Source organism: Dysidea avara, chromosome 10 (genome assembly GCF_963678975.1).
Source record: "Dysidea avara chromosome 10, odDysAvar1.4, whole genome shotgun sequence".
In the NCBI taxonomy this organism is placed as follows: domain Eukaryota; kingdom Metazoa; phylum Porifera; class Demospongiae; order Dictyoceratida; family Dysideidae; genus Dysidea; species Dysidea avara.
Genome location: NC_089281.1, coordinates 28,310,591 through 28,331,585, shown reverse-complemented (window position 1 = coordinate 28,331,585; position 20,995 = coordinate 28,310,591). Strand labels below are relative to the sequence as shown.

The 20,995-nt window shown below is 37.4% G+C and overlaps 3 protein-coding genes across 5 annotated transcripts; 1 reads left to right on the top strand and 2 right to left on the bottom strand.

Annotated features, from left to right (window-relative positions):
* Positions 1–947: 947 nt before the first annotated feature.
* LOC136268127 (armadillo-like helical domain-containing protein 3) lies at positions 948–11,467 on the bottom strand. Its single transcript, XM_066063367.1, has 23 exons — positions 11,204–11,467; positions 11,101–11,157; positions 10,985–11,050; positions 10,738–10,929; positions 10,566–10,611; positions 10,317–10,363; positions 10,187–10,261; positions 9,838–9,924; positions 9,664–9,720; positions 9,171–9,272; positions 8,908–8,957; positions 7,750–7,834; positions 7,164–7,227; positions 4,266–4,373; positions 3,829–3,953; positions 3,699–3,768; positions 3,447–3,507; positions 3,043–3,131; positions 2,817–2,899; positions 2,636–2,762; positions 2,290–2,444; positions 1,227–1,343; positions 948–1,180 (listed from the first exon to the last, which is right to left on the bottom strand). Exons 1-23 carry the CDS (start codon positions 11,342–11,344, stop codon positions 1,085–1,087), a joined length of 2,100 nt encoding a protein of 699 aa, XP_065919439.1. The 5' UTR covers positions 11,345–11,467; the 3' UTR covers positions 948–1,084.
* LOC136268129 (synaptobrevin homolog YKT6-like) lies at positions 11,463–13,386 on the top strand. Its single transcript, XM_066063371.1, has 8 exons — positions 11,463–11,674; positions 11,865–11,947; positions 12,000–12,100; positions 12,780–12,835; positions 12,890–12,935; positions 12,988–13,053; positions 13,107–13,208; positions 13,264–13,386. Exons 1-8 carry the CDS (start codon positions 11,574–11,576, stop codon positions 13,294–13,296), a joined length of 588 nt encoding a protein of 195 aa, XP_065919443.1. The 5' UTR covers positions 11,463–11,573; the 3' UTR covers positions 13,297–13,386.
* LOC136268128 (15-hydroxyprostaglandin dehydrogenase [NAD(+)]-like) lies at positions 13,311–19,545 on the bottom strand. Of its 3 annotated transcripts, XM_066063368.1 has the most exons (10): positions 19,400–19,545; positions 19,234–19,353; positions 19,067–19,177; positions 18,832–18,984; positions 17,878–17,974; positions 17,723–17,799; positions 16,994–17,130; positions 15,893–16,234; positions 15,690–15,744; positions 13,311–13,492 (listed from the first exon to the last, which is right to left on the bottom strand). In XM_066063368.1, exons 1-8 carry the CDS (start codon positions 19,493–19,495, stop codon positions 16,090–16,092), a joined length of 936 nt encoding a protein of 311 aa, XP_065919440.1. In that variant the 5' UTR covers positions 19,496–19,545; the 3' UTR covers positions 13,311–13,492; positions 15,690–15,744; positions 15,893–16,089. The 3 variants fall into 3 exon arrangements, with proteins under 3 accessions (XP_065919440.1, XP_065919441.1, XP_065919442.1); XM_066063369.1 differs by lacking the exon at positions 18,832–18,984; XM_066063370.1 differs by lacking the exons at positions 17,878–17,974; positions 18,832–18,984 and having other exon boundaries at positions 19,090–19,177.
* Positions 19,546–20,995: the final 1,450 nt, after the last annotated feature.

The window sequence follows — 20,995 nt, the reverse complement described above, 5'->3', positions numbered from 1 at the left end:
AAATGAGTCCTGTTTCATAATAGCTTGCACAGTATCTAGCCGTGTCTATAGCAGTTCCCATCTGTTGATCTTGATGCATACAGCTGGTTGATGGTGCCGCTGACCCCCTGATGATTTCTTGGTCCTAGCTAGACATTCACATCAATCTATTTTCATTGTAGGGCTGCACCTATTAGTAGTTTAGATTACTTCTCAGAGATGTAGGGCTACAATTATGGAAAGGAACACCATTGACTTCATGGAGGTGAGTCTGTACACTTGTACATTCTGTCCTTTCCAGGGTCGCATGCACCAAAGAATGTAAAAGTCAGCAATTGTACCTTGTTGCATGATTGCTTTATCACAGCTAGTACCTGCTTAGCCAAGATAAGATTATCGTGGACTTGAAGAGTCAACTCCAGAGGTATCTCTTTTGTAGTGGACAGTGTACTGATAATAAATCTGTATGTTATAGTTCACTAATGAATGTATTTTTTAGAATGTTCAAAAAATAATGTCCCTCATATTAGTTGAAAAATCTTGATCATACCTTTACTGAGTTCAAATATAAGCATCTGATGAACTAGTTCCAGTTAAATTAGAATCAGCATGTTCTAAAACCCCAAAATTTATGCTTTCTGCCAGAAGTAAACATCTTTGCCATTTTATGTGACATATCTACCCCACTACAAGTATAGTATGATACACCAATTAGGTGCACTGTTGTGATAACAATTCTAATTGGAGGAGTGACTAAATGGGAAGGATCAAGTCTATCACCCTAGTATGGATTGGATGACCACATGTGTTACTGTTTAGCTACATAACTGAGTGTAACAACATGTTTTATTTTATTATTATAGTGGATTTGGTAAGCTAATGCACTAAATTATTGGCGAGATATTATATCCAACTAGTACAATTATACAATAGCTGCTGGTCATGTACAGCTATACAGATCACTGAGGTTTTTAGCAGAACACAAGTCTTAATCAAATAATGCAGTCACAACACATACAATTATGCAATCAATAAACAGATTTTGAAATACAATGAAAGTGTGAGTAAGAGAAGGAAAGGAGACAGGAGAGAGAGAGATGGTTCATTATAAAGTGTTGGAAGACAGTTCATTTAACACACTCGTTTGTTGCAGACTTGTCACTGAAATACTGTCCCTGAATTTGGTCACAATGTGTCGTACCTGTTAAGAAGAAGGCACTCACATACTACACTTTATACACACTCACTAGTTGAATAAAGAAAGACGATTCCTTGGGTCTTTCAGAGTACTTCTCATAATGATCCAAATTGTCTTGTAATTTTAACGTCAAAGTATCATAATTATTCCTCACCACCTCTAAAACCTACAGGTGATAATAGTGTGGTCACTACAACTGGGACATCCACACATGTATAACAATAAAACTACATAAGATACAAAAGCACTTTTAAAGAGTGTTTCAAAGAACATGTGCATAGACTGCATGGAAGATTGTATTGTATATGGCCCATTGTGACCTTTCATGGAAAGTCTGTGACTGGCATCAGTTGTCATTACTGCAAGCAGTAACGTAGCTAGACTATTTGGTTTGGTGGGGCACAGAGTTGCTACTTAGTACCAAAGCCAGCCGCAGAGCACAGAGTTGCTACCTAGTACCAAAGCTAGCCAAATATGAGAACATCCCATCATAGGTTTACAATTATAAAATGAAATGTCAAACAAACCATCAGACTGCCACAGATGCAACATGAACATGTGTAGTACAACTAAGTGGCCACCCAGTAGAGGAAGATATGATGGTATATTGTCACATCAGCAAAATAGTTTGTATTTTAGCCAAAACTGATCCCCACTTGGTGACTACAACTTTTAGTGGTTATCCAGGACATGACAAGGGGCTCACAATGAGGAGACTTGGAAACAGGAGTAAACTATAAAAGTCAGTTCACACAAGTTTGAATACAGTGAATGCAGTATTAGACTGTTCTATTAGAGTACAGGTATCTTGTATACAACATCCCTTGTCTTGTTTTTACAATGTAAAGATGAATCTAAATACTTCCTGATCCCCAGTGGTACCCTCTATCCATAGTTTATGTTGCCAATACACGTGCAAGTGTCCTACCACCTGTTTGCAACTGTGCTCAAATACATCTCTTCTCAAAGAAACATACATGTATAATACAAAAATATAAATACAGCATGATAAACACAACCACTTATAAGGTCATTGGAGAAAGGTATGCTCAAGTACAGTATTCCCATGCTAAATATAGCCACAATATATCCTCATAAGGCTATTGGCATACCTGGTCAGGTGTGAGGGATGCCACTTGATGGCTAGCAGACCAGGAGTCAATCTTGGGAGTGAAATGGTTGACTATTGCTCTAATGTTGATCAGACTGGAGATTAATCGAGATGCTGAGTCTTTGAGCTCTCCGTCTTCTTCAGTATATCTAACAGCTACACATCATTGATATTTTGTAGAACAATTTTGAAGGCATGCACTGACATCCATGCATGCATTACAGCTATGCACATACACACCCATCCACCTACCCACAAACAAAACAAGCACATACGTACACACACACACACACACACACACACACACACACACACACACACACACACACACACACACACACACTCACCTAACAAATAAAGACTATCAAAGACATTGTGCATTCTAATCAACTCATAGTACAATTCATCGTACACATTGGGGCTGGGTAGAAATGTGTCACCATACGTAATGAACAAGTTGAACACCACAGCAACCTGATGAGAAGTATGTTCTCTATATACAATAGTAACATCACAGAGTAGCTGTACCTGTGTTGCTAATGGAAACAAGTTAATCTTTGGTAACAACACCTTTTCATTGTTGATAATGAACTTTAGTAAACTAAGTAGAGCTAGTGAAGGGGAGGGAAACAAAATATTACAAGATGCAATACCTGCAAATGCACACACAGAAAAAAATCACCTACTATACCACACATGTGAGCATGTAGAAAGCATGGATGACACAACACAACACAACACTACACACACACACCTCCCCAAAGTTCTTTCCAGTTATATGACAGTCGTACACGACACCTCTTCTGGTAGCACAGCAGACGATGTACAATTCCAATACACTTGCTGTACAATATAACAAGACACTATAACTACAGTGCAGTATATCAGGTAAAGCTTGTCTACTCTGACCCTCTCTACTCATAGCTGGCTCATTAGAATAGAGCATACTACTGTCAGAGGCCAAACATGCTGAGACTACTGATAAACTACACGGTATCAACCAATAGTATCCCAACTTTGGGACCTTGAATAAAAATGATTATGTACGATCAATGTCTATAGATTCCAGTGTATAATAGACATTTGACTAGTTGACTACATGCCAAATCAATACAACATAATGTTGTTTGTCTTATGAGAGATTCACTGTAAACTAACCTGTACAAATCCACAGAGAGGCTTTTTGACAAATGGCTGATCATATACTCCACCATCAATTCTGTAACACAACACAGTAAACTACTAGTAAACTACTAAGGTTTTCTGTAGAATCAAGAACCAACAAATTGAATCAAGAGGCAGATGCAGCACACTCAAAAAATCCAAAATTAAAAATTTAACATTCTCACAAATAAATATTAAAATACCCTGTGAAAGTAATTACACAGTATCGAAAGTATAGGTACTTACCCAATACCGAGCATGCAAGTGGTGCACTCTTTGGCTGCCGGTCCTTACGGAACTTACGATGAAGCATCGGCTGTAAAGGGCACACACACACAATGTTTACAATGAACAGTTGAAGTGATGGATGACGTACTGCTCTCTGTAAAGTGACAGGGAAACTGATGTTAGGATCATGGAGGAAGGCATTGGCAAACTGGTCCTCTACGACACATGTGAGAATGATGAGACAGAGTCGAGAGTGTACCTCTGATCTCTCTCCTGTGGAGTGGACAAAAGTGAGTAGTACCTAGTATTACACTACATGGATGCATGGACAGACACACTACAGACAGACATACAGGTAAACATACATACAAAAATCCCCCGCAGCTGTGCAAAACACAACTAATGCCACCAGCACTGGAATACCTGTGCACCACTTGAAGTACTATAGTTGGTGCAGGCATATCCTCCTGAGATAGGACTAGTCCAGGTCCCCATTACACAGTTTGGTATACAGGAGCAATGTGAGTAAAGTTTTTTGCTCAATGCCTACCTTCCCACCCGCCCACACACACATACACAAACTACCTTTAGAGTGTTGGAGCACTAATGAGGTAAAGGTGAGGAAGGTGCCCAACAAATTAGTTGGTTGATTCATTGACACAAGAGTAGGGCTCTTCCCTGGTGATGGTAGAGCTACACATGGGAAAGAAACATATTTACAACATTTACTCCTCATACATACAATAGTACTCTCTAAATACAGGAAGGGAGAATTCACTTCATACACTGAATTGTGTTAAAAATTGTAACCTTTCCTTTTATTCGCAACATTACCTTAGCCTGCTATTTATAGAATTTTATGTGGGCGACATCAAACAAAAAAGTGTACTTTATTTTCCTACAATTGAAGTGTGAACTGTAGCCCACAAATTATACATGAGTACAGTTATGACAGTAATTCAAAAGCAGGTGCCAGTTGTCAACAATCCTCAGGACAGCAATATAATACTGAAACTCAGTAATCAGCAGCATAGTCCACAGAAGGTTTACAATTACTACACTAATAGATGAATTTCATAACAAGGAAATGTTAACTGCTGCCCTCTAGCAACCTGAGGGGTGAATGTCTAAAGTAACACCTCTAAGTTTTAAAAGGATAAATAATTATATAGGTAATGAGATGACATTTTAAAGTTTGTAGTTTTTCCATACATTGTCAATGTGAGGGGGCAACAGTTGCCTCTTCTGGGTAATCACATATTATATAGATAATCTACTGCATTATCTATTATTATATAGATAATCTACAGATGGGAAAACCACAAATTAAAAAATTTAATAACTCGTGATCTATAATATACTCTATCATCTTAAAACTTAGGGAGGTTAATTTTGACATTCACACTATTAAACTGAGATGTGACGTTATTGAATTGTGGCTTTCTCACAGATTATCTATGTGATTGTCCAGAACACACGTACTGTAAGTGAACAACCAGTACAGTGTACCTCTCATTATCCAAACACATGTGTGCCAGTTCAATTACAAAAGTGTTCAGATAAGTGAATTTCTCCAGACCATTCATTTATAGTCTCGCGTTGCCAGACCCTATTTCTCGGAGCAGGTGCTTATAATTTCCAATCGATAAGTGCCGTGCGGAGAAATAGGGTCTGGCAACACGAGACTAATTCATTTATGTATGGAGCTTTGTTCAACTACTCTAATAGAACATACACCAGTTGTCAAAATACTCTAATAGAACAGTCATTTGTATTATTCAGATAATCAAGAGTTTGCATCTACCGTATATTATATGTATGCTGCCATGTTATCAAGTTTTATGTATTGGGCTCAACCCACTAGAATGCTCCATAAATAATTCAAACCATCGCCTTGCTCGTGCTATACAAATAATACAGCACTTGGCCTTGATGCTAATAAAGCACCCAGCTTTGCCTCGTGCTGTATTTAGAATCTTGGCCGCACGCCTCATGCTTTATTATCCATATAGCACTCACATCAATACTTTAACATACACGTAAAATATCCTGTACCTTGTTCTAATCTTTACTATACACTACAAAGTTAAATATAGTCCTAGTGGCTCTCTGTGTGTCTCTACACCAGACTAATGCTAATTTTTACATTTGAGAAGGGATCATAGCAATAAAAAAAATGAAACAAGGGAAGTTATCTATGCCTGTAGCTATACTAGTGGACAATTAATTCCGTCGTACATATATATGTATATATAACCTGTCAATAATACAGCCATGACCGAAGTAGGAATTAAATGCCCACTAGTATAACTGCTCTCTTGTTTCATTGCTTTTAATTTCTATAAACTGTTATGAAGGAAAATTGAGGATGGCTTTTGGGTGATATTTTGGGTAGGAAAGCCCAAACCTCCATGATCCCTACTATACAGTACTAAGGTAGTGTACGGTGTAGAAAAGAATCCAAAAGGCCAACATAAGCGAGATGTTGCAGAACTCCAACTATAGACACCAGACTGCAGCAGTGTGGGACATGGATTGGATTTACAAGATAGAACTTGGTGATAATTTTATTTGAAATATAAATTGTATTTTTTTTTGCATAGAAATGTGCTCAGCTTGTGCCAGGGTTTCATCCATGCAAATTTAGGATTTCATCCACGCAAATTTGAAAATGGCCTTGTAAATTTAATACTATTGAAAAGTGACTAGTACCTTGATTTCTGACCAGTTACACAGCTTATGGGAAAGTCACAATTAAAGTATTAAATAAGATATCTTAAGAAGAATTCCTGGATAAAAACCAGTCATGTAAAGAAAGCAAAAAAAAGCTCAGGATGGTGCCACTAAGTTTTCACATAAAACAAAAGCCAATTCATGAAGAATTTTAAAAAGGTATTGAATGAAAACTTTTCAAAGAATTTCAAGGTAAGATTTAATAAACTCTTCACACAGAAATACAAGTGCGTTTACATAATTTACAGGTAAAGCAGGTGTGTTCACAAGCCTTAACTATACCAAGGAAGGAAACCAAGAGTTCATAATATTGAGTAAAGAACTACTTTGTATTATGAACACATGTCCACATACTATGTAACTTAAGAGAAATGTGTCAATCCACTAATGGCAGCTGCATTGATTACCTCTTAAAATGATACCTTTCCAGTGTTACAAATACCATAACAAACAGGAAGTGGTTAGCCTTTTCTGAAAGCAGACACACTTTCAGTAGTGGCAGGATGCAGCTGCAATACAACACAACCATGTAGCACTAGAAATACTGCAATAACTGGAAAGCTGGGTTTTAATGGCTCATCCATTTAAACTAATAGTATTTTTTTCTTCCAAATAAGACCAACAGCTCACTATCATTATTTGGTATTGCCCTCATGAACTCCAGACAAGACACTATCCTAGTTACATCTAATTAGTGTTTTCTCCTTTTTCTAGATGATAATACCTCAATAGTGTCTATCTCCAACTTACGATTTAGTGCTGGCTCAACGGCAGGTGTTGGGGAGGTGGGTGTGGTTAGTGTGGGGGAGTGGACCTGAATATAACACACAAACAGACAGCACAAATGATTGTGAATATACTCAATTTTAATTGCATAATACCAAAAAGAAGTGACAAAATTATTTCTAGAGACAAAAAAAGTTTTGAATGATAAACATTCATACAAAATAACATGCTCGGTGATTTTGACTAATCTGTTAAAATGTGACCGTAGAGAAATGCATGGTAAGCTAAGGTGCTGATTGTAGAGATTTGTCAAATTATACCATGTATCTGATAATGGTCAATATTTCATTGTGTTACAGAACTGACAATTAAACATATAGAGGAACTTCTCTCTCTGACACAATCAAGGCAAAGATTTTGGTCCCAAAAAGGCACACACATTAATAGAAAAACTTCTTTGTGCATAAAAAGGGCTAAAGTTCTTGGTCCCAAACTCCATTACAGAGAAATTCCACTACATAGCTGGTTAAGTATAGAAAAGACTTGTCAATTGTCACTATTCTCTTTAGTTGTTAGTAGAACAATGCTGTTGACTATTCCTGACACTTACATGGCTGACATGTGTTAGGGTGGTGATGAAATTGCGATTGAGATGGATAGCTTCATAGAGTGCTAATAATATGGATTCATCAATCCTATTAAAATAAGGATACAGTTTTTAACAAACTATGTGTGCAGCTGCACTGCACACCTACACACAAACATGAGTGCATGCATATAGACGTGTTTAACAAGGAGGTGTGGTCATAAAAATGTGCCACATGCATAAATTATCAGCCATTTTTATAGGGCAAAAGAAATGCAATGTCAACTGGTGCTTATTAATCAAGTACCGTAAGTTCTCTAAAAATTCGGCCCCTCTATTTATTCGGCATCCGTATTCTAACAGTGAAATAATTTCCTCTAATAAAAAATTCGACACGTTTGCTATTTTTGCGATGGATGCTGATAGTGACGATAATGTCAGAGTTGTCTAACCTTAATATCGACGATACCAATTATACTGTGACGAGTGGTCAATCAACTAAAATTAGTGGTGATTACTATCTAATTATAGGCCGAAATTCGGCAAAATGAAAATTATTGATTTAAAAATATGCCAAATTTTTAGAGGACTTACGGTATCGATAAAAACAGGTAGTTTGAGGACTGAAACCATTAATAAACCTGGGCATGGTGAAATCAAGAGTTGATAATATTACTATTGTATAATGAACTCTTGGTGAAATAAGTTAGGAAATAATTTAAATTTTGTGTTCATAAACCACCTGATTAGATGAGTCACTCCGTTATTCTTTCTCAGCAAATCCAGAGTATTGATAAAGTATGACTACAAGGTATGTATTTCAGACAGGGATTACTTGATGCAGTATTGCAGTGCACAGAAACACTTCAAAAACGTTTTCCCTACACCGATCCTTTTGCCCTTCATAAATCCGGATTGTGCTATACTAAAGTGATGTAACATAGTGCCACGTCTTCTTGTTAAACCCATCTATATACAACACACGTAATACAGTGCCACGCCTTCTTGTTAAACCTGTCTATATACAACACAACACACATACATACCCACACACACCACACTACTTACACGTATACGAAGCCAACACACATTCACCATATGCACACACAACCAATTTCTATTACTACACAGAGTATTCCATAACTTCCATACTGAATGTAAACAAGAAACACAACCCCTTACTGTAATGACTCCTTGATTGGCTTGGATGATGGCAGGAACATGTTACCAACCTGAGGACAATATCATAACACTGTAGCACGTATATGGTGAAACCTTATTAATATAGCCACCTGTGGGACCAAAAACACGGCCTCAGCAATGAGGTGGTGTTATTGATGAGGTCATAAAGAACACCTTAGCTGTACTTGGGACCTACTTGACATAGCCACTATAGGTGGTCTTATTAATGAGGTGGCCACTAAGTGAAGCTTTGCTGTACATACCATGCTGCTCAGCTGGCTGAAGAACCATCCCGGAGCTTCTTCTTCTGGTGAGTAGTGTCTGTTGTACTCAGTGAGCACCTGTGATATGATGCAGCCCAGACCCTGTAGAGAAGAAATACAGTGGCACCCATTAACAATGGACAGGTTAATTTCTAAAATAGAGCAAACCAAGACTATCATACTGGAAGAATGCCTTTTTTTCACAGCTTGGCTGTTCTTGAATAGGAAACGAAATCATTATTATATACTCTTAGTGGAACCTGTTAATGTGGGAACTTGAGGATACCTAGATAAGGTCCTATCCCTCAGTACATAAACCAAGTCACCTTGATGAACACTATTGCTCCACATTACACAGAATACATACGTATATAATATAACATACTCACATAATACTATGTAGGTAAACTTTGACACTAAAATTTATTTCTATTTTGTCCAAGTGATATCAAAGACATTCCACAGTTAATTTGATCAACCCACTATCACTTACATTCAATGCCAGCTCATCATCCAACACTGACAGCTTGATCACGTAAGGATTGGCAGCCTGCAAGTGTGGATACCATAACACATTAGCCTCATTATAGTAATAGTATATTAATTGAGTGAGTGTGTGCAGGTGTGTGAAGTGATGATACGAGGGTGACATCAGTTAGTTAACTACCTCATGTTTGCGGTAGTTGACAAGTACCGTGAGAATTAGAGTAGAATCACAACCGTGCAACTCCCTGGAGTCTGGGTTTGATAGTATCTGCAGCAGTGGTACGACAAAGATGATGATGAAATATGCTAGATCTTGCATAAATGTATATGTGTAGTGTAGAGTGTGTGTGCATGCATATGTGTACGTGTACGTGTAGTGTGTGTGTGTGTGTATGTATGTGTGTGTGTGTGTGTGTGTGTGTATGTGTGTGTGTGTGAGCACACACATGCATGCGTATGCATGTAGTACGTGTGTATACTACGTACAGACCAATATTATACACATGACATTATATAGTGCTGAGACTAACCTGCATGAGTGTCTCAAACACAGAGTTCATCATAATGTACTCCAACATCACATTCTTATTAACACTATCCATTGCCTGCAATAGGAGCCATACAGATGTAACATACACAATATGGCTGCATCATTCTTACAGTGAGAAAGATGAGTAGCAGTCTTAGTGACAGGTTCTTTACACTGACTGCAGAGGGAAATGGCACACAGGCACATGATAAATAAGCCCAAGTATACACGTACAAATTTTGCATGCGTATGTACGTACCGTACACATGCTAATTAATACTATATGTGAAATAGGACACACACACACACATAATATGTAGCTAGTAAATAATGCACGCACGCACGCATGCACGCACGCATGCACGCACACACAAACTCACCAGGATATTCATCTGACAAAAACTTATTGATGCATTCTACCAAATTCTATAGCAAAAATAAGGGGGAAAATCAGTGGGTTGTTTTCACTACAAAATAAGGTCTCCCAAACCAAGGACCCATACACAAGCAACATTTATAATTGGCTTTCCTTACACATTAGAAATCACTCACTTGCATCTGGCATTCTGCAGATTCAAATCCAATTAGTGTGTCGATTATGTCAAAATTTGATTCGGTAAATTTCTTCCTAAGGATGGCATAGGTTAGTGCACAGAGCGTTTGCAAAGCATTAATGTTTCTGATATTATTATCATCTATCTGTAGCATATGCACACACTGGCTGAATAACAATGCTAATATTCCCTGTAAAAGAATTGATATTACGATGCACGCAAGATGTTTATCGCAGTGTCTATACTTTCAGCTTCAGTAGTTCATCCTGACTTAAATCTTCAATTGTTTTGATAATATACTCAACATTCACCTGCCACGTAAACTTATTGAATGGGCTGTCACAATGAAACAACACCTCACCTTGAGGAGAAAAAACTCTTCCCAAAAGTGAGCATTCTTCCTTGAAGGGTCTTCACCCTAAATTACTAATTACAAAGTAGCTACTTAGCAAATCTGTTAGTACCTTAAAGAGTATTTCGTAGTAAGCTATTAGTTTCTCTTTGAGAGGCTTTTTCTCGCCTGGCACACCTTTTCGCAGTAGTATAGGAGAGTCTCCTTTATTCTCTGACTGTCGGTTAACCAGCAAATGTTCTGCTTCCATCATGCTATCTTCGAATACGTGCCAAATCGTTTTCTGGTACAAATTCCATCTAAAGCCTTTCGCACCCTAATCCGCTCTATTTAAACACAGTATCCGGGTAACTTAGCTATCCGCACTTGTACGAATGTGTTAGAATCATTACAATCATTACGTCAGCTAAGAGAGACAGTAAAAAGGGTTGACTCTTCAAAAGATTATCAAACTTGTTTGAAAATCCTCGTCGTAATCAGCCATGAAGTTGTACGCTATAAACATATTTTACAAGGATGAAACTCCTGTCCACAAAAAGGCGTCTTATGATTTGTCCTCGTTTGGTTTCTTCCAGAAGAGTGGGTGAGAGAATTTGTTATGTCGTTTCAGTTAAAGTACCACATTTCTGTTCACATTGGTTGCCACAAAGAAGTTATCATAGGGGAGACTTACTGTTTAGGGTTTCAAGTGTGCCCAAATTAGTTGTGCTTGATAATTGCATTCTTTAACTCATTCAAATTGAGGATTCAACCCATGGTTTATATATTCTTAGAGTCAAGGAGTTTATGACATTTACAAGTGACCTTTTGGTCCAAAGAACTGTAGTTGGTCAGAGAATTTCAGTTAAGGAACAAGGTAATACTGAACAATTTGTCATTACACGTTGTGGTACAGTGTACTACTTTAGATTATCGATGCCACTGTTATGTTAGATCAGATTCTCTGAGTTGTGTCATTATAGCTGATATGGATTACCCTGTTAGGGTAGTGTTCACCTTAATGAACAAGGTATGTGCTTGTGTGGGACACCGTATAGCTGGAAACTTTGGTGAAAGTATTTGGTGAGAAAAGTTTGGTGAATTTGTTAGTAGAGCTAGTACAGATTTGTATTGGGCGAACGATTTGGCAAATTTTAGTTGGCGAAACACCGCTCACTCACCAAATTCACACCAAACTTTCCTCTCGTACTTTCCAAGTATATGGTATGTACAGTAAGATATATATATATACATGGTACGTGCAGTATGATTAATTTATTGATTCACACTATGCCAAGTTAAACCCAAGTAATATTTTCAACTGTGATACTTCTAGTGGTCACATAGCTGGAAATTTTGAGTCTCGGTTCCCACGTTTTATTTTCTCAAAGTTTCTTTGCTTTTTGTAACATTTAATGTTCTAAATCAGTGCTGAATGTCTTGGTGAGCTTGAGCTTGAGAAAAGTGCACGTAGAGGATGGTCAGCACATCTTGGGGGGAGCAATTCAACATGATTTGAGTTGTTATCACTGTAGTTTGTTCTGTGTTGTACCCAGTTTTAGTATGAATGGTGTGATGAGGTTTGTTTATTCCAAGAACTACATAGTCAGGTATCACTAGACCTTGTAACATCGTAGCATGACATTAAATCTAATATTGTGCCGTTGTTTTAGTGTGTACATGAATTTACTTTGTTGTGTTTTTGGCAGGTTTTAGACCAATACTGTGCAGACTTTCCCAAGTCTGGATGGAGCAAATCATCAGGGTAACTGAAACAATAGTTTAATGTAATGGTTCCCCTTACACTGTAACTTTGTAGGGATTTATCTTACCCACCTATTGATACAATGCTCTCAAGATATCAGGTAACTAAAGGTGTGTGGTTAGGATTTGTAATCATTTGTTTTTGTAACCCAGGATCCAAAGGAAGCAGACCCAATGATGAGAGTGCAAAATGATCTTGACGAAACCAAAATTGTGTTGGTAAGTTACCTCAGCATTTTAGTGATGCAACTTTTGAGAGATGAAATGATTAGCATGAAACCATCGATGCTGTTCTAACACGTGGAGAAAAGCTGGACAATCTTGTTGCAAAGACAGATAAACTCAGTACCACTTCAAAAGCATTTTACAAAGAAGTACGTGAAGCAGTTTTAATGCTATTTAACATGTAAATCATTATCATCTTTGTAGGCTAAAGGTGGTTCATGCTGTGTCATACAATGAAACTATAAAATGCATCACTTTTTAAAATATTAATTTAAATCTCAAATACATATTATGTGCATAACATATTTCATATTTTGCTATCAGTCATTATGTTGATGTAGTCCTTGTGTCATTTATCAGTGAGCAGCTGCCTCACTACCTCCTTTACGGCTATCACGAATCTTCTTTGCCTCTTCTTTTTCTTTCAACCACTCTGTGATAACAATGACAAAGCATTACTAACTATTGCATAATTTGCAAACTGAAAAATAACACTGACTTTACAATATCACACAAGTGTTTTCATGAAGGCTGAGTATAACAATTGTCAACTTCTTCACTATAGTATCAAACCCAAGGCAGCCTATTATTTATGATCACAAAGTTGACTACACAAGTTACCACTGACTGATGTTTATGGTGCCTTTTATGTTCAGAAACATGACAAAGAAATAAAAATATGGTAACAAACAGTAGTCTCGTGCCAAGCTGGGCTCACGCTAATGCGTAAACACCGTCTGGTGACAATACTCAAGTTTCTTGGGCCCGGAAGTGCAAATTGAGGAGTTGTGTAATCGCATGAATGTATTTAAAGTTGATGAAAAAGCAGACTATTTAAAGCCGTTTTATTAGAAGTATTCACCTAGGTTGTTAAAGAGGTTTGTTGTCAAGTTGTGTTTTCCAATCTCACCTTATAAAACCCCAAGAGTGGTGACTCGACCTTTCACCAGTAATGAAACACTATCCTCTACTAACAATACAAAACAAAGTACATTACCTTAATGCTTACAAGAAGTGCAATCCGTATATCGAACAACCCCCTGTCACCCCCACCGTTTGCTGGTTTTTGTATTGCGACTATTGAAGCTCACGTGAAATTTCAAGCCAAAATATGCAATTAAGGTAATAATTTAAAGTAGCGCTTAAATCGCTGCCGACCTCCTCTGCTGTATTGTGGTGGCTGAAAGAAAGTCTGAGGGTCATTAGGAGCATCAAAAAAATTTGATGACAAGTTATTGACCACCTCAGAATAACACTGTAAAACGTGTTCTTAACCACATGTACATGTACATGTACACTGCATTCATTCTATGAGCTGCACTATTAAAAGTATCTACACATTGAAGCTGCTAAACTAGTTTATCTATATCAAGTACCAAGTGCATACATTCTAAAATGTGTGGGTGGACAGTGACTGTTTTGCTATGATAACCAAAACTGGAACAAGCTACACTGACAAACTTGTATTTTATTAGCTAATAATATAGGTGGTTACCATTGTAGTTCTTACATCACTTTGGTGTGGTACTGTGCCATGCTGAATATAATTTATATTGAATGCTGCACTCTTTCAACTTGGGGGCAAATGCACAGCAAACTTTGTCTTTGAGATAATAGACAAACGTGTAAAAAGGATCTCTTATACAGTAAGTTTAACAGTATTGCCATGCTGTGAATCAAGTTCATAGATTTATGAACTTTTTGTCTTGTTTGTGAACCTGAAATAATCTACAAACTTTTTATGAACTTTTGGTAATCTCAGGCTGTGACCTTTTTTTCTTTTTTCTTTAGTACCTTACTAACCCAGAGATCCACCTATTTATAATGTGTGGGCTTGGTATAGTCTCGCGTAGCCAGACCGCTTTTTCTCCGTCACGGCGCTTATCGATTAGAGATTATAAGCGCCTACTCCGAAATAGGGTCTGGTCCAGAATCAATACGTAAACTCGTTTTCACACCCCAAGCAAGAGCTCGGGGTGTTTAATCAACTTTCGTCATAAAACGTATACTTCCTTTTAAATTTCAAGCCACGTACACACTGGAAATGCCATGAACGATAGCCGGTAGAGTTGATGTGAGACACTGAGGCTGGTATTCTACGGTTAATAAGGGTCACGGATCGATTCCTTGTGAAAACGAAAAGGCTAAAGGCGAACTGAGCAAGGAATCAACCCATGTTCTTTTTAGCTTTAGAAAACCAGCCTCAGTGTTTCTCATCGACTCTACCGGCTATCGTTCATGGCGAGGTTCATGGCATTTCCAGTGCGTACGTGGCTTGAAAATTAAAAGGAAGTATACGTTTTATGACGAAAGTTGATTAAACACCCCGAGCTCTTGCTTGGGGTGTGAAAACGAGTTTACGTATTGATTCTGGACCAGACCCTATTTCGGAGTAGGCGCTTATAATCTCTAATCGATAAGCGCCGTGACGGAGAAAAAGCGGTCTGGCCACGCGAGACTAGGCTTGGTACATGCTGTTTTCAGAGGGTGACCATTGGATTATAAACTATTTATAAACAAAATTTATTTTTCACATGAACATTTGGAATAATCATCTGGCAACACTGACGTTTAGTTCCATGGTCTTTTTATACAGCGCATGTGCAATACATAAACACCTAGTCACTCACTGTTTCTTCTGTATCCATATAAGATTCCAGCGCTTAGTAGCGCGTATCGTGAGAACTACATGTAAAGGAGTTACGCATGTAACTAATATTGTAAGGAAAAAGTATCAAGAGACAAGTGTGCTTTAAATGGAAAACAATTTGTACATCCACAGCACAACGAAGAAACAACATACGCGGGAGACACATATATGATATGATCTTACTCTAATGACTGGTGAGACTTGAACGGGCATTTGGATACCTCCTGGAAACGAACAAGGAGATCACGTGAACTGCTTTTTAGCACCCAGAATGTGACAAGCAGGCGTTTATAATTTAGTTTTAGCGGCGCAAATCACAAACTTCGTTATAGATGTCACAGCATAGATATCGCACAACACACATACACACAGTAGAAAAACTACAACTTTTGCATTAACATAAATAGTGGTTTCCTGTCAAATTTGTGAAAGTCAACTCCATTACGAGGGGTCACTCTCGCTACAGCTCCAGCCTTGCTTGTATCTTGCACCAGCAATAAGACTGCATCAGCAACCAGCTCTGGACTGAAGATGAAATAGCATTAATTTTGGTTTTTGAACCAATAAAGGTATTGTAATAAATTCAAAAAAAAAAAACAAAAAAAAACTAATATGCTACCAAGAGGTTATAATTCATTGCTATTTATGCTACTGTGCATGCCATGTAGAACTATCTCATTGCAATAATAGCTCACAATGTTTTACTACACTAGCCAGAAATGGTGAGAGCTGAAACATTTTATTTTAAGGAACATTTACTGAATACCTAACCTTTGCAAAAGGAAAATATGACAGAATCGGTAAACCTAATTTTAATTTAGCTGTGTAAAAGCATACTTAAATTTGATACCAGCCGAACAAAGCTAAGATTAGTTACCAAAGTTTCAACAACATAATAATATTGTACGATACAGTGGCTGACTATAACATTTCTGCGTAGCAATAACACACCAGCAACAGCAGCAAGCAGCGAAGCGGCTGCTGTATAGTTTACATAGGCATAGCAACAGGGAAGGCTACCGGCAGGGCTAGAACCTATTATTATTTTAGAGAGGAGCTTAGCCCCCACTTTTTAAGATTGATAATCTCTAATATAGCAGTTGTGTACTCAAATAAAATGTATTTTTAAATAAAATTCTGTCAAAGTGTTACCATTTTTAAATTTACAAAAAATTTCTGCAGGCCTATATAGAGCATGCTTTGCATATCAAATTATGCTTCACAAATTGTCATTCGTGTTGCTAAATCCCTGGTAGCTTAACAATAACTGGTACATTTCATTACCTCAATAGTGTCGCACGCTTTACTGTTTCCTTTACTCTGTCACTAGCATATTCTCCTAAGACCATGTTTCCCATATCAGTATCAACCCAAGTGGGACAGACACAGTTCACTCTAACTCCATCACTTGTAGTAATCGACTAAAGAACAACACTACTTAGCAGTTCATACACTGATTATTAATTTTAATAAAAGGGAAGGTTAGTCAAAACTCTTGCACAACTCATTACCGTACAGAGGGAAACTCTGGAGAATTTGGCGATGTGCTACAAATTCGCCAAAGTTTAACCCACCAATTACTCATAGCGCCTGAGATTGGCATCTTCATAGCTAAAGATTGAATTCGAATTTGCCAAAGTATATTTCACCAAATGCAATTTAGCTGGCTTATTTGCCAAAGTTTACCCTCGCCAAAGTTTCCCCCTATATGGTAAAGTACAAAGTTTTTGACCTCCCTTGTTTCACTGCATTTGATTTCTCAGTTAGTTAGTCATTAAATAAAAATTGCATAGAAACTTGTTGGAAGCATTTGGCGTTGCTCTGAAAGAATGTTTGGATTTGATTACGCCAAGCTATCATAAAGAAATAGTGAGGTTGGATTCGGGGTGATATTTTTGGGCAAGAAAGCCCAAATCTTCGTGATCCCTACTATACAGTACTATTGTACTGTACAATTAGGTTTCACTAAAATTTCTCCTGACACAAATTTACTACTATAGTGTAATTGCTTACACGTAATGATTCAGTGAATGCTATTACTCCAGCCTTGGTTGCACTGTAGACTGGTGTTGTTGGTTCTGGCAGCAAACCTGCAAAGATTGGCTTAGTTGTTACACACACACACACACAACACACACCCACCCACGCACACACACCATAGTATATACCTGCATATGATGATATGTTAACTACTAATCCACCTTGAGCGTTATTTTGTTTTGACATAAACTCAATGCCTAAATATGTTCCCTGGATGACTGCTGACTGGAAGCAACAATAAAGCACTTAAACACACACCACACACACACATGAGGGTGTTACGTAGGTACATGATCTATTACCATTATTTGAATTTAATATGCAAACCTCAATTAGAGTGTATAATGCATATATTAATTACAGATTATAAAATAAATTAATTAATAATAAGTAATTCTGCAGTTTCTGTGTAAATTGACCATAATCACAACATATAGCTATATTAATTGCTGAGGGGAAAAATGAATGTGCAACTGTGGTCAAAGTCTTGACCTGGCATAACCTGTGACTTGAAGCGTGTTTGACTTGAGCATTTCCTTTCAAAGTTTTGACCGCTGTTTGATTTCCCTAGTTTCAATATTATTAATTTCTTGATGCATGGTACCAACAGTTATGAAAGAAACGTCAGGTACAATCAAAATTGGGATAGTTACTTCAAAAAAGCAACTAGTTACTATTTACTCGTTACTTTTATCCCATGTAACTTGCAGTTACTTTTTTACTATATAAGTTACAACATGTGTTAATGATTATTATTCTCAGATATGCCTTAGCAAGGGAAGAATAGAACTGAACATATGTACACTTCCTGAAAATAATAATTCTGTGGTCAGCTCAGTTTGTTACTCAAACTAAATCACAAAGAACAGTACACAGAGTGTGTCTACAATATGTATGGTGCAAAAATTGAAGAGTGTTCTGGTTGATCACTATAGTTACCGTGTAACTATTGCTGTTGTGAATTTGTTACATTTTTCCTACAAAGGATGTGAATAATTTATGTAACTTAGTTACAAAAGTAACTAGTTACCCCATACTCTGATTACAATCATAACAAAATGTCTGCTAGAGCTTTGAAACACCTTGTTGGAGATTCTTATGTCTTGTGAGTTATGTATACTTGATTTTTTTGATTGTGGGTTTTGACCTCGATTTTGACCTCTTCGTCTTGCCTTGACCATTGTAGAACAATTGACCACTGACTCTTTTGAGTTTGACTGCAGTTGCAGATCGACCTACAGCAAGAGCCTATGTGACACCCCCTTGCACCCACACACATTGTTACATACTGCACACAAAGTGACAAGCAGTGCATACCAAGTTAATATCTACTGCCTTACGCCAATTTATTTCCTCAACAACTCCAGCATTGTTCACTACTATGTCTAGCTTGCCAAACTTTGCTACAGTCTTCTCGAAAACAGATCTCTAGGAATATAAACAATTCTAGCATATAAAATAGCTTGAATACACACACATCTTACAAGGTTCTCTGCTGAAGTGACGTCACACTTGTAAAACGTCACCCTGTCCTTGCCGTATACCTTACGCAGTGTTTCACAAGCTTCTTGGCCTGCTTCCTCTTGGATGTCGAGCAGAGCAACCTGGAGGAGTACGAGGTATAACCAATATGAGTCTGTATTACCGTACCTTTCCTCTCTTCTCTAGCAACGCCTTACTTATGGTAAGGCCGATTCCCTTGGCAGCACCAGTGACTAAAGCAACTTTATTATATACAGACACCATGGATACTTCAAGAGGCTAATACTCGCCCTTTTTTCAGGTAATTGCTGAAATAAGGTGGGTAATTAGAATTCACTGACCTTGATACTAGCTTCTTTTTTTTTTACCTACAGTAGCTATCTGAATATATATCTCATACTGAATTTTCTTTCAAAATTGGACTTGAATGCTATAATTCAGTATTGCACAATGCTTGTGCTCTTGTACTGAATTAATGTGGGTCATGATCCTGTGTCACATGCCGCTTTCTGCAAAAAAAAACATGGATAACACAATTAAATTGCCGGCCGGAAAAACAAAATTTGTTGCTAGAAAAAGACAGTAGCTCAAGTGTTTTTAATAGCAGCAGTGTACTATTTTTATTTCTGAATTAATTTTTCCTTGGCAATTAGTTCAATGTTGCATGTCACGGTGCATGATGTCATTATCAGCAGTGCCTGCACTCAATTATGCCTACACAATGGCGTATGCTTTCTGAACTCTTTCAATGTGTTCCTTCTGTGATGTAACTATAGTATCTCAGGTTGGATGACATAGTAGTGACACTGCTGTGTAAGTTGAAAAGTCTAACATGGTGCCTCGATGTCCATTACAAGTCTTGCTGCTCAATGCTGGATATATATTTATTGATGTTCAGATTATGTTCTTCTGCATGAGTACGGTGGGGAGCCCATGTTGTCACAGCATATATACTCTACAATAGTAGCCTTACTTAAGGCATCTAATGTTTTGGCAATGATATAGATTATGTCTAAGAAATGATAAAACTTTTTGCAAGTTAATATGTTTATCAATGATAGTTTTGAGTCAATGATAATATATAGATATTTATTTGCTTGCATGAATTTGCTGTTGTGTAAAGAATGCAAGATGTCTCAGTTTAGGGTTTTAGTACTAACCTCACATTTTTCTACATTAAATGTCATTTACTGTCCACATTTCTACATTTTAGAGAGATCCTGTCAACAAGCATTTACAACGTGTAAAATATATAATGTAAAACAATTACATAATGTAAATAAATGTACTAATTATATTGGGATTGCCACTGCTGGTAATGACATTGGTATTCAATGTGGGTAATCACTTGTCTCTGCACATGCATCAGATTTCCTCTGTGCCGTCTGCAAAAAAAACAAAAAAAAACAGAAACAACTAAGCAAAATCTGTTGTTTAAAAAATACAATAAGACTAGTATTTCACATACGTAGCAGCAGTGTACTATTATTTTTTTCCACTTCTGGATTAATTTTTTGCCTTTGCATAATCATGCACCATTGCATAATCATGCACCATGTGACTGCCTACGTGGTTGTACACAAAGCTCACAATTAACCCAATAAAGCTACGCCATTTTCAACTCCCATGCAACTCCCCTAGGCTGTGTTTCTTGTGTATTCCAAGTTATGACCCCCTGGATCAATTCCTGTAGCCTTATTAGTCTATATGTTTGAGTGGCAATTGTGATTCTTGGTTAGTCTTGTCAGTGCCCAGACACCTATT

What these genes read in the sequence shown, in the direction of transcription:
- LOC136268127 (XM_066063367.1), bottom strand. Translation starts at nt 11,344, where the DNA reads ATGATGGAAGCAGAACATTTGCTGGTTAACCGACAGTCAGAGAATAAA. An exon ending in TGCTACTCATCTTTCTCACT is followed by an intron (nt 10,262 to 10,316) that starts GTAAGAATGATG and finishes CTCCTATTGCAG; the next exon opens with GCAATGGATAGTGTTAATAA. An exon ending in CATCCCTCACACCTGACCAG is followed by an intron (nt 1,344 to 2,289) that starts GTATGCCAATAG and finishes TATCACCTGTAG; the next exon opens with GTTTTAGAGGTGGTGAGGAA.
- LOC136268129 (XM_066063371.1), top strand. Translation starts at nt 11,574, where the DNA reads ATGAAGTTGTACGCTATAAACATATTTTACAAGGATGAAACTCCTGTC. An exon ending in CAATGCTCTCAAGATATCAG is followed by an intron (nt 12,936 to 12,987) that starts GTAACTAAAGGT and finishes TTTGTAACCCAG; the next exon opens with GATCCAAAGGAAGCAGACCC. An exon ending in CAAAAGCATTTTACAAAGAA is followed by an intron (nt 13,209 to 13,263) that starts GTACGTGAAGCA and finishes TCATCTTTGTAG; the next exon opens with GCTAAAGGTGGTTCATGCTG.
- LOC136268128 (XM_066063368.1), bottom strand. Translation starts at nt 19,495, where the DNA reads ATGGTGTCTGTATATAATAAAGTTGCTTTAGTCACTGGTGCTGCCAAG. An exon ending in AGGCAGTAGATATTAACTTG is followed by an intron (nt 18,985 to 19,066) that starts GTATGCACTGCT and finishes CTCTTGCTGTAG; the next exon opens with GTCGATCTGCAACTGCAGTC. An exon ending in ACATAAGAATCTCCAACAAG is followed by an intron (nt 17,975 to 18,831) that starts GTGTTTCAAAGC and finishes TGTTGCTTCCAG; the next exon opens with TCAGCAGTCATCCAGGGAAC.